Source organism: Eumetopias jubatus, unplaced genomic scaffold, assembly GCF_037043125.1.
Source record: "Eumetopias jubatus isolate StellerSeaLion01/CBP00866 unplaced genomic scaffold, mEumJub1_p1.0 scaffold_13, whole genome shotgun sequence".
Lineage (NCBI taxonomy): Eukaryota > Metazoa > Chordata > Mammalia > Carnivora > Otariidae > Eumetopias > Eumetopias jubatus.
Window position 1 is genome coordinate 109,164,244 of NW_028274819.1, and position 13,349 is coordinate 109,177,592.

The 13,349-nt window shown below is 41.0% G+C and overlaps 1 protein-coding gene across 1 annotated transcript in view; it reads left to right on the forward strand.

Moving 5' to 3' along the window:
• Window positions 1-13,349, forward strand: part of GUCY1A2 (guanylate cyclase 1 soluble subunit alpha 2) — a 318,954-nt gene that overhangs the window by 34,858 nt on the left and 270,747 nt on the right. The window contains exon 3 of the mRNA XM_088017680.1: window positions 3,006-3,127. Coding sequence (XP_087873806.1) covers window positions 3,006-3,127 — 122 coding nt within the window. The remainder of the gene's footprint in view (window positions 1-3,005; window positions 3,128-13,349) is intronic.

Below are 13,349 nucleotides of genomic sequence, written 5' to 3' on the forward strand. Positions count from 1 at the left end.
TAAGCTGGTAGTAATAGCAGGGTTGGTTGGGCTGCCATTAAATGAAATGATAATGATAACCTCAGGTCATAGAATCATGTAAAGTACTACAGTGCTTGGTACACAGAAGTCATCAATGTGTTCACTGAATTATTATTATTGCCACTCTTCGTCTCTGACTCTTCTACACCTCAGTGTTGGATTGTCTTCCCCTTTGCCTTCCCTCTGCATTATTTGCCCTGCGATCCTTGAGTCTGTAGAAGTTTGGAATCCTTTGTTTACCATCAGGAGCTAAACATGCTCCATTCATCTTCTAGCTGCAGCTTCTTGTCTCAGAGAGTTTGGATTTTTTTTTTTCCTTCAACTAAATTTCTGCCTCTAGAATGCCTCACCAGCCACTCTCGCCCATGTTTATCCTGCATGACTCCCTCCGCGTCCGTAGCTCCCGAGGACGGATTAGAATTAGCAAGACAGTACAGGCAAAGCAGAGGTGTCTTTAAAACTACGATTGGAAAACATGATAATCCGGCTTCCTGGGATGTAATGTTCAATCATTATATATTTTAAAAACTGAAGTAAGAAGAAATAGGTGTTCAGAATCACGCCACTCATTTTGTACTTTTTTTTTTTTCTTTGCGAGCAAAAGCATCATTATGCTCATCACAGGTGGGCCTGCTGCCAACCTCCTGTTAGTTTGGGACATTTCCTATAGTCATCTTAAAATTAAATTCTGTTATTCCAATTATCACCGTGGGCCCCATGTTTGTTTTGTACAGCCAACCTTCTGTCCTTTTTTCCTTTGGACAATTGAATAGGGATTAAGCTACAATAATTTCCATAGAACACGAGAAGTGGGTGAACCCTGATTATTCTGGAAACAAACTTAAATACTATTACTTTTGTGGTCATGGTCAGATTGTGTGGCTCTACAATATTTAGAAAGTGATCTAGCTTCTTTTTCATATATTTACATAGAATATCTATCTGAATGAATGAAAACAATGTTAGGTAAAAGCTATTATTTATTGATTGATCACTCTTTTTGAGGCAATGTACTGGGCACTTCACATCTCTTATTTTTTATGTAATCCTGATCATCTATTTCATAAGATCATTGTATAAAGCTCATTTTACAGATAAGGAAATTGAAGCTATGAGAAAAAATAACTTGTGGTCATTCCGGTTAAAATAAGGGAGCCTGATTTTACAGTAACCCTGTATTTGTCTGTCTTTAATGACTGCCTTCCCCATTCCACCTTTTATTGAGTGATTCCTGCATTTTGGAAACCGTATTGAGCATTTTGCCAACCTGGTTTATTGGGGTCTGATCTTGGCGAGGTGTGCAAACACGAGGCCGTGTTACTTATTTTTTTTCTCTTCAGTCATTTCAGACATTCGAGGATGGGTCGGTCCCCTTTGATGCTAGCTCAGGCAGATTGCCCTGATTTCTGGGAATTTCCAGGGAGTATGAAGTCCACTCCAGCTGAGTTCACACCTTCAATCCCGTATCCAATCTCACCCTTACACCCCTCTCTGCCTGTGTCAGGCCTTGGCCTGAGGGACTGGGAATGCCGTGTAGAGGGGGAATCCTGTGGTTTTTCTCTGCTGGGGTCCAGGCCCCCCCTTTCTGGGTTCCTCTCTCTTCTGATGTATATTGTATCAGGCAGGAATGAAATGGAAAATGGCAGAAACCCTTTTTAATTCACTGATGTTTGTAACATCAGTGTAATTAAACACTGATGTCTTGGCTGTGATGCCGTCAGTCAGGTATGTATATGGGTTCTGCCTGGACTGCTTCAGATGGCCCTGCTCCTGGCCCTGAGGGTTGTACTCCACAGTCTGGCGGGTGGGATCCCTCTCCGGCTGGCAGCCTCTAGATGGGGAAGGTAGTCCGCGGGGACAACGAAAGCACGCTCTCTTCCCTCATATCTCCCTCACCCACGGGAAACTCCTGTTGTTTGCCAATGGAGGTATGGTAGGCTGCTCCTGTTGGCTTCTCTTTCTTTTCCCCATTAATAACTCTTTCTGGAACCTTCTCCCTCCACTCAGGAATTAGGCTACCTCAGCAAGCGTTCATGGTGGGATGCGGAACCCAGCCCCCAATCTCAATCATGGTGGACCCTCTTTCCCCAGCTGGGCTTCTGCAGAAAACTTGTCCTTTCTTTTTTTCTTGGAGGAGAGGGGAAGAATAAAAACAGCACTATCTTCCTAGGCCAGTTCCTCGCTCTTCTAAGGACTGCCTTTCAAATTTGTTTCATTCCTTTGCTTCTCAATGGCAGTGACTCGAGTTCTTTAAGTTCTGGTGGGAACGTGGGGGCCTTAGGTCCCTGTCTGTCTTCAGCGTTGGTGCCTTGGCTCCAATCCAGAGGCAACTGGAGAAGTTCCAGGCGACACCTGATGACGCGGGCATTTCGTCATTCTGTCCTTGCAAGGACTCAGGGAGGGGGAGGATCTCCATTTTATGAGGGAGGCTAGTTAGACCCACAGTGATGAGGTCACTTGCCCCAGGTCTCACAGAGAGACAACGGTAAGACCCTATTCAAATTCTGTCAGACTCCAAATGCTTCCTTAGCGGATTTGTCATCCGTGCACCATGTTGCTATCTCCTTGACTGTGCAAGAGGTTAAGACGTGTTTACTTTTAACACCGTGCCCATGCACCAAGTAAGAACTGTGAGTTATGCTTTTTGCTCGGTGTCTTCCTTATAGGAACAGATTACCCACTGTGGTGAAGTGCTCCGACGAGGAAGCACTCGCGGTGCAAACTGCTGGATCTTCTCGTTCTCCTCCTCTGTGTTTTTCACCCACAGCTTCCTTATTAGTGACGGCCTCCAGTTCCCGGTCCGCACCGTGAATGCTGATGTTAGTGGTGGCTTATGCCAGAAACGGTGTCTAAAAGCTGCAGTTATTTTAAAATGCAATTACACCAGGGGCACAGACGGCGTGTGCTTGTGTGTATGCATACACAAGTGCATTCGCAGATGGTTTAAAAATGGTCTCCGTATGCTAATTTTGTTTTCTTCTTAGTTACAGGGATGCAGAAAGGAATTTCCACAACATCTCCAACAGATGCTCCTATGCAGACCATTCCAACAAAGAGGAAATTGAAGACATCTCAGGAATTCTTCAGTGCACTGCTAATATACTTGGTATATGAACTATATATTAATATGGGTGAGAGAGAATGAGGGGAAGGTGGAAAGGAAGGTATAAACATTTCATTTTCTACTAATGGGAGGTTTAGAGGTGAAGGCAGAGGAGGATGAAGACCTTGTCTTCAAGTGACTTGATTTCGACACTCCTGGAGATGTTTAAGTGCAAATTACATGCCTGCCATTTACTTGGAGGTTGAAAAACATAGTAATAAGAATACTCACATTCCAGGGAAACCTGGAATTGGTATGTTGGTATTAGCCTCCTGTGATCCATATTTTTCTGGCTCTTAACCTCGACTGAAGTTGGGGATCTTCCTCTCTGAGCCCGTGATTTCTAATATCTTATTATTTCTAATATTATTATCACTCTGTTACTTGTGAGAGGCCGTGGTTGGAGCGGGAGGGTGGCTCACACATACTCCTAGTGGACTCAACAACTCAGAGACAGTGAGGCAGGGCGTCTACTGAGTCTTTGTCCGTGTGTGTGTGTGTGTGTGTGTGTGTGTGTGTGTGTGTGTGTCCATCTTGAAGATCCTAGTGTTCGTGACAGCAGAACTGTTGCTGGGTGCTCCCAACAGGGCTAAGAGGTGATGTTCTAAGGTGTACCGAATCATGCTGCCTTAAGGCACCGTGAGTGAGCTGTGCCATCTCACTATCTGATGTTCTTGGTGTGTGATACCTACGTTTTATTATATGCAAAGTAGATATCATTGCAGGGGTATTTTTTGCCCTAATGTCTTACATGGGTTTTTAGTTAAAAAAAAAAAAACTTTTAAAATTTTTTGGGGAATCCTCCCTTTTCCTTATTACTCAGACAGGGATCTGCGGAGTGTTGGTAGGGAACAAGTCTTAGTGACTGACTCTGTGTAGAACTCAGAATCCCCTTTCCCTCAGGGTCTGATGATGAAGACCCTGCAAACTTGTTTGCCTGACTTTCTTTTCCCCTTAGAGTAAGTGCTCTCTTGGGAGACCTCGGAGTCCCTCCTACAAACAGATTCCAGGTGACCTCAAACCATGAGTGTACCAGGTTTTCCTAAACATACCTGACTCCCAGAGGTAGATCTGGCTTTTACATTGGAGCCTTGATGACACCTACCCAGTGATAACATTGTCATCCTGGGTAAACAAAATATTCTATTAAGAACTTGGACCTTTCGTGAGGGGTGATTTGTCTATAATATAAGCAAGGGAGTGAGGGACAGTGAAAAGGAAGCCCAAGGATTTACTTACCTTAGCCTTACTACGACTGCAGGGATGTCCTGCTACCCCAGTAAACTTAATTATTACAGAAGAGGAGGGATGAGAATAAATGGGGGCTGGGGTTCGGCATTACCCAAGAGCTTTTTACAGTTTTTTTTATTTTCAAGAATTGTCCATCAGTTAAAACAAAAAAAAGGACCAAAATAAGGTTGCCAACTTCGTCAAGTAAGGATAATTTGTTAAAGTGATCATGTTTTAATGCCACCATTTTATAAAAGAAGGGACATTTTAACTTTCCAAAATAGGAGAGATTATTATATATTAAATATATATATTAAATATATAAATATATATATTATTATATATTAAATGCCTTTAAATGGAATTTAAATGGAATAAAATGGCATTTAATGGAATAAATGGGCATTTAAATGGAATAAATTTAGATTGATGACAAAAAAAAAAAAGAAAAAAGGAAAAGAACCCAGCTCCATCACTAACATTTATTTCTCTTGAGACATGGTGGGTTAAGATGATGCTGCACAAAGGGATGCATGAGAATCTTGGCAGAGGGATGTATACTATTTTGAAAAGTGATTCTTGACTTACTCAGTTTGTAAGTATTTCACTGCCCTTCACGCCTCCTTGCCTTATGCTCCCCACCTTGCCAATGAGAGGGGGTGGGAAGTGTTCACAAGAAATCGATGAGGATGCTAAAGACATCTGTACTGGCTTGCACATGGGTGTGCCCGGAGTCGCATGAACTCTAGGTCCGACCGTTGGGTGCGGTAACCACCAGGGGGCGCTGTTGACCAAGCACAGCTTCGTTGCCTGTGGGATTCCCTCAGTAGTGCGTGAGAAGAGCCTCAGGCAGTGCTACCTGATGATATAGGGAAAGAGTGGTTTTAATAGACAAAAGAGATTAGATTTTTATTTATTTATTAGAGAACGAGAGAGAACATGAGCCAGAGGGAGAGGCAGACTCCCTGCTGAGCAGGGAGCCTGTTGCGGGGCTCCATCCCAGGACTCCAGGATCATGACCTGAGCTAAAGGCAGACACTTAAACAACTGAGCCACCCAGGCGCCCTGAGAGATTAGATTTTATTTTCCCCTTGGTACTGATGGGTTGTTCTTAAAATGCAAAAAGTGTAATATTGTAAAACTTAAATTTCTGAAGAATAAAACGAAATGTCTGCAATCTGTTGACCAGAGGCTGGCATGGATCCGACAGGCAATGATGTGCCTGAGCGTTATCTTTTCTCTTTTGAGTTATGTCTTTTCATGACTCTTGCAATATAGACCGCCCAAGGACAAAGGGAACAGCTTTACTAGTCAGAGTCAATGAAAGATTTGTTTTCAACCAGTCACTGAACTGTGATTGATCTCGGCTTGCTCAGATTTCCTCTTGTTAAATGACATTTAAATTCTCCTGTGCAATCATTTATGAGAATGCAAGAATCAATCAACTCCATGAACAGAAGAGCAGAACATGAGAGAGGAAGCCATCTTTTGAGTGAGGGAGTTTGGCTTGGGAATACAGAGTCTCAACCACGGTCAGAGAATCCTTCTGGGTGGGTACAGAGGGTGGTTTTCCAACCGCATGATTTACATTCATTGCCGTTGGGGAGCATGGTTAGAAGATGGGTGTATTGGGATGGGGGAATACATACTTCTCTCTTCTTAACAAGGAGGTTGTGGTAGAGACGAGAAATGTGTGTGTTCACTCATCTGTGTGTTCCTTACACTTCACTTATTATCAAGAAAGATTGAAAGTCCTTCGGTCAGAAAATAGGAGTAGCAAAGCCCATTTTTCTTCTTTCAAAATGATTATATCTATCAGCTTAGTATGTACCCCTCTAGAGGGTTTGATCATGTGCTGGCTTTTTAGGTTGAAGAGAGTAGGAGAAATCTTGCTGCAGAAAACCAGCTTGGCCTCTGTCCTGTATTTGCTGTGTTGCTTCCTCCCTAGGACTCCCTGGAAACACATGTGCATCACAGAGTGGTTCATGCCCCTGCTAGTAACGGGACAGAATTGTTTCCCCATCAACATTTTGCCATTTATTTCTCTCTCTCTCTCTTTTTGGCTTAGAAACTGGTTGTTGCTATTTTTTTTGCCTCATCATTTACAATTTAGGGATATTAAGTACAGACTGCTCAGAATCCTGTATTTGCCTCGTTTTGGTTGGTGCCCTGGACATCCCTGTGTTAATGTGGGACCATACTCCAAAGAGGCTTTTAAACTCCGGGAAAGGCCATACAGAGAAATATAGCTGTGAACTCTGCCCTCCCTGCTGGAGGCTTTCTGTGTGAAATTTACTGCTTTATTTGGAATATATCTTCTCACCAAAAGGATCTAATTTTAGTTGCCCGAAAAATTATGGCTTTTCCAGTCGTAATCTGCAAAGCCCATTTTTAGCTCCAATTAAAAGTTGTAAAATGTATTTACATTCTTAGGTGCGACATTGAGTATTTTCTTGGATATCGAAATGCTTCAATGGTACAAAGGAGTATCTGAGAGAAAGCATTGAAGGATCAATATCGGGATCCGTGTTTGTTGCTAAAGTGTTAGCACCTGGCCCTGTGGCTTAGGTGATATTGGGGGACAGAGGTGGAGGAGGGAGAGTTAAGGGAGAAGGACAAGAAATTGCATAGCTTCCTTACATAATGCAATGCCAAATAAATGAAGGTTTTGGCTATTTCAGTTGTTTGTTTTCTTTTGGCTTTTTCTTATCAACCCAGTCAGGGTCTAGGACATTCAGGATATGCCTGGTAACAGAAGGATGGATATACCAGACTACCTTCACGTGCTCAACTGTTTCATGGCAACAAAGTAACCCTCTCTGTTCAGAAGGGCATCAGTGATGTGTCTCCCTAAATCGGCAAGGTGAAAAGGCCTTAATCAACTCAGAGCAGTGCCTTCCCCAGCCTCCTTTTAGCCTTGGAGATAGAAAAAAAGATGTTAACGTGGCCTTAAGTTTGGTCCTGTACTCTGGTGGGGCTGTTTCAGTCCCGGCCAGTTTGCCTTCTGTTGAAGGGGTTGTGGGTGTGGTGGTTGGAGAGCGTCTGGTGCTGTAGGACTGAGGAGTTGGTGTAGGAAAAAGGTCCTTGCACAGTAGGATAGAAATCAGAACTGAGTGCTCTGGGTAATTCACTTGGGAATGAAGAGCAAAGTCGGGGTTGCTGTTTGAGTAACAGCATTTATTTAGCAAGTATTCACAAAAGTATAGTTGTCTGCTACTTTTGCTAAGTGCGTTTTCTCTCCAAATACTCAAGAACATGAATGGTGAAAGAATATTCATCCAATTTTTCTCTCTTTTAAAGGTCCTCTGGGAGAGTAGGGCTTTATTGTCTCCAAAAAAACCTTAGCACGTCTTAAGTCAGAATCAGAGTGATGTCATGGGGATATTTGTTGGGAAAGTGCTAATGAGGAGGGTGGCGGATCTGGCCTTTGGGGTTAGACCTCACAGCCTCCTCCTGGCATCAGGGACTCTGAAATGCTCTGAAGGCAGAGCTCTCTATCGTGTGCTGCCCATTCCAGAATCATTAGCGGATATAGAGCTTTTTGGTTTTTATAAGCAATAATTTGTTGTTTATAGGTTAACTTGTATGTACTTTTTGGTTTATATCATGATTTGGAATGTGCATTTAGCAGCCTTCTAAATGACCATGAAACTGTGAAGGATTAGTTAGCCTTACTTAGGGTTAAGATTACCTTGGGGGTTTTCTTGGAATAACTCTTACATACTCCAATTCACTAAACAATTACATGATTCATGTATTTAGAGTCTTGGAGAACAAGTTGGTGCGATAACCACCTAACATTTTCATTGATGAATTAAGATCAATAGCAACAGACACGTTCTACTAATATAATTCTTGTTACTGTAACTTGGTAACTGATAATTGTTCTCTTTTACTAAAAGTAAATCATGTCGGTATCTTTATGAAATGGATTAGAGCTAAGGTGTTTGGAGGAGACTTGATTTATTAATTGATTTAATAATGGTATTATAGCATACTAGTGGTTCAGAGTAAAAATGAGCCAGACTATTTGGGTTGAATTTGCAGCTTAGCTACTTGGTGGCTGTATGGATTGGAACAAGTTACTTAATCTTTCCCATACTTTACATTTCTCATTTTGTAAGATGGTTATAATATAACTCCTTACCTCCTACAGTTGTTGGGAAGACGAAATTATTTATTTATATAAAGTACTTAAGGCAGCCTGAGAAATAACAAATGCTACACAAGTGTTTGCTCTTAGTATTGAATATTCACAGAAAAAAGTTCGCATCAGCCCTGGGAGGTCTATGTTGCTCACTTTTGTGGGTGAGGAAATGGATATTTTGTGATGTTAAATTGTCAGGTTTCCTTGTCAGCCACGAGGAGGCCCAGAAGCAGGATTTTAACCCAGGTCAGTCTGATTGCAAACCTCTTGTTCTTTCCAGTGCTTTATGCAGCCTTCCAGAGTCGTTGGACTGAGACTGCACTTTCTATCGCTTCTCTCTTGCTAATTGCACAAGTCTTTCTGGGTCTGTGAACTGTGCATATTTTACTGAGTTCATTACTGTTCGAACGTGTACCTGGGATGTTTGCTTGAATGTGACAAGTAGTATCCAAAACTTTTCTCATTGGTACTGAGGAGGGGGCAGTTTTTTCATAATTTGGATCTTTTTCAGTTTAGAAATAGTATTTTCCTTTAGATTTCACGTGTTGACATGCAAATGAGGGGTGATGTGTTTGTCCTTATGACACAAACAAAGTTTCACTGTTATGCTGTCGTAAACAATATGCCAGTTCTGTTGGCTAAGCTAAGCTAAGAAGCTGATCTTGGTATTTAGGTGGCTTACTATGTTAGACCTCACTGGTGGGGCACAAAGCCTCTAAAAGGTTGTATTTCTCATGCCATTTTTTTTTTTTTAATGGCTGTTGCCTATTAAAGTTTAGGAACACTGTCACAGTATCTCATTAGGAAAGTTGTTACAGTATCTTATTTAATAACATGAATTAATAACACAATTTAATTCCTAATCAAGGTCTTGAGGAGCAGGTCCGTGTACATTGGAACGAACTTCTGTTTTCTGCTCTCTGCTCGCATACTTGGCCCGAAGTGATTTGATAGGGCAGGTGGGTCTGAGGAGGAATGAGACTGCTCAGGGCGCTGGCGGGGGGTTGGGGGGACCCACACTGGCTCCAGTATGTGTACAATTAATAAAAATGGAAACTTCACTTGTACAGGTCAGTTTTAGAAGGTGGAAGTGTGTTGAACAGAGATGTGAAGTGCTTTCTCTCCTCCCAGAGATAATCTTTTTTATTTTAGGAGCATTTTCTTCTGAATCTATGACCAGCCTTTTCCCGTTGGTCCCACTGGATTTCTCCACACTTAGCTTCTACTCCTTACTAGAAAATCATGACCGTCATTTTTGTTCCTTTTTTTTTTTTTTTTTTTTTTGGTCTTCTTTGTTTATCTCTATTGCATTGTCTCCCTGCCACTACCAACTTTGTCTGGCACTTCTTTGCACGGGAGGGGAACTTCTCACATCCTAAATTCCTCAGACTGTTGTTCTCTTTGCTGAATTTTTTAGTAGGTGGTTTTTGTTTTCCTTTTCCCTTAAATTTTTAAAAAAATTTCAGTATAGTTTTAGATTTATAGAAAAGTTGTGAAGATAGTTTATAAAGTTCTCATATATCCCATATCCCTTTCTTCTATTATTGATACCTTACATTACGATGGTACTTTGGTCCCAGTTAATGAACCAGTATTCCTACGTTATTCCTGACTAAATTCCATGCTTTATTCAGATATCCTTGTTTTTTTTTTTTTTTTTACCTGTTTTCTGTTCCAGGATCCCACTCAAGATTTTGTATTACACTTACTTGTCATATCTCCTTAGACTTGTCTGTGACACTTGCTCAGATTTTCCTTGTTTTTGATGATCTTGACGGTTTTGAGGGGTACTGGTCAGGTCTTGGAGTTGTCTGCTCTGTGCTTTGGGGTGTGTGTGTGTGTGTTGAACGTTTTCTCACTTTCTAGGACTATAAGATGCTCCAGGCTCATCTTGTGTATTTTCTGCTCCAGTCCTAGAATCAGCTGCTTATCGAAGGAGTCCTGGTTCCTTTTATTGGAGAATCGGTGTTAGAAACCAAAATCTGGGTGCTAGGAGTACTGTTGCTGTTGGGGTATTCTTGTTTCCAAGCCCGCTCAGCTGACAGAGCAGCAAAATATGTGTATGGACATAACTCACGTATATATGCTCACCAGTAAATATTTCTGTATGTGTCCATCTGTAGCTGTCTTGTGCTAAATGTGCGTCCGTAGTGATCTAGCCATAGGGAGCCTTCCGATCTCTTCCCCTTGCTTGTCTGTAACCTCTGCTACACCAGTGACAAACCTGGCTCTAGTAGGCCTCCCATCAGTCTAGTTAATAGTTGGATTGCAGTGTGTGCACGTAGAGTTGTTTCAGACCTGCTAATACGTATGCCCACGGGCAAAGATTTTATCAACCAGAGTAGAGGGTAAATGTCCATTTTTGGGGTATGAAGTTACGTATGGAGTTCCAGAGACTCCACTCGTTTCCAGTGTCACTTAGGTCAGTACCTTTCTCCTCTACCACGTCCAGTGAGGTGTTTTTCGTACATCTATAATACAGTAATATTCTTTTATCATATCCTTAATTCTGTCCCATGATTCTGTGTCTCCTAAAATATATATAAATATATTATATAGCAACATATAACATAGAAATGTATTTATATGTTTATATAAATATAAAATTTAATTTGCATACATTAAGGTTTATTTTTTGTGTTGGAAAATTCTGAGTATTGATAAATGCATAGTGTCATGTACCTACCACTACAGTATCATGGGGAATACTTGAACTGTCCTAAAAAAAAAAAAAATCCCTGTGCTTCACCCGTTCAACCCCGCCCTCCTCTTTGCATCAAACCCCTGGCAAATGTGGATCTGTTTGTCTCTCCGTAGTTTTCCTTTTCAGAATGTCCTATAAATATTTAACCTTTTTACATTGGCTTTTTTTTTTTTTTGCTTAGCAGTAGGCATTTAGGATTAATACACAACTTTGTGCGGCTTGATAGTTGATTCCTTTTTGATCTCTGAATAGTATTTCATCATACATATATACCACAGTTGGCTTATCCATTCATCTGTTGAGGGACAGCTTGCTGGCTTCTGTTTTTGGCCATTACGAATAAACCTGCTGTAAACTTTCGACTGCAAGTTTTTATGTAGACTCAAGTTTTGAAATTCGTTAGGTCGACATCTAGGAGTATGATTGCTACACTTTATTAGCTTTGTAAGGAACTACTAAGATGTCTTCCAAAGTGGCTGTACCATTTGTTGCTCATCTTATCCAGAAATTGGTATTGTCAGGTTTTGTTTTGTTTTAAAATTTTAGTCCTTCTAATTGATGTGCCTTTTTCCCTTGAAATTTTAATAAACTGGACCTGCTGTCTTACCATTTCAACATATACGAAGGAGAGTTAAGAATTTTGTTTTCCTGTTTTGTCATCCTTTTTCAAGATCTTGTGACTGAATGGACACACTGCTTGAAAAATTCTTAATCGGGGCAGAAATTGGCCATGGTACTAATAGGTAGAATCTTTATCTTTGGTTTAGTAAAAATAAGTCCCTGGAACAGAGTTGGTTAGAAATCTTAGGAATTTGGGTATAAATTTAAGTGACATCACTTGTAATCCTATTTGTTGCAAGTGTTAAAAATTGGAGATGCCCACAGTCTTAACATCTTTTGTGCCCCCAGCCCCCAGAGGGCTATCGTTTGAATTCCTTTCAACACTATCCGTGGCCAGTGAGTAATTCACTTAACTAAACCCCCTATTCCTCAGGTCATTCTCACAAGCACGTTTCTCAAATCTCTTAAACAATCTCCTATCACTCTTCTCAGGAGATAGTACCACTTGCATTTATTATCTGCAGCATTCCTAACATGGGAACAAGTTTGGCGTGAATTAGAGCAGAAGAAATGGTAGCGCAGATAGGTCAGGCTGCTTGCAGAGGGTCACCCTGTTATAGCGCGTGGGGAAGGCAGCAAGATTGTGAGGCTCCCATGTGAGAGTCTGTGGTATTGTTGACGGACCCCTCCACTGCCTATGTCAGAAAAGAGTAATGGCCATTTTTGCTTTTCCTCTGAGTTAGAAGGAAGCTTATTCTTTCCTTACTGTCTGAGAAAGAGGATTGTGAGCCCATAGCATTGCCTATGTCAGACTCAGAGCCCATTTTTGTTGCCATCCCTGGACCCATTTCATAGTGATTTGGCACAGTTCCTTTTTTAATCTAAATACTGTGTTTGGAGCCTTTTCACTCAAATGAACACACCACCTCCCCTTCTGCCTTCACTTTTTCCTTTTTATGTGATGACTTTTATTCATCAGATTAATCATTTCTACCTGGAGGGCTACTTTTTTTTTTTTTTTTAATTTAGTACCTTATGTTCTGTTTTCATTGCGCTCTGCTACAGAACTCTGACTTGACTATACATTTTAATATGCCATTTAATTATCCTGAAAATTAATGAAAATTAAGTAAGACTAGAGTTAAATTCAAACATCCTAGGTTCTGTGCTAGGTAAGTTGTCTTTCTTACTGCCTTGAGTTCAGATCTTGCGTCCATCTTAAATGTTCTTGACAGCATTTATGAGCTATTTAATTTGGTGAGTAGAGTTTTATGAGTCACAATAAAAATGTTACTCAAATTAAGGCTTTTTATGTATGGTACATTCCTTTTATTATCTCACTGTTAGTCTATTTTTAAAAAGCGAAAATATTAGTCTCTTTTGATTTGTTGTTCGTGAGCCTGCTCAAAGACGCCCATATGTTTTATTTTCCATGTGGGGATCTAGGGAGGATTCTGGATCATGGGGGATTTTTATAGGGACTTCAGAGTCCTTTTTGCCTATTTCTTTTCCCCCTAATGATAGGTCGAGTGCTATGAGATCCATTTCCGATGTAGCATGATTGAGCCCCAAATTCCAATTTC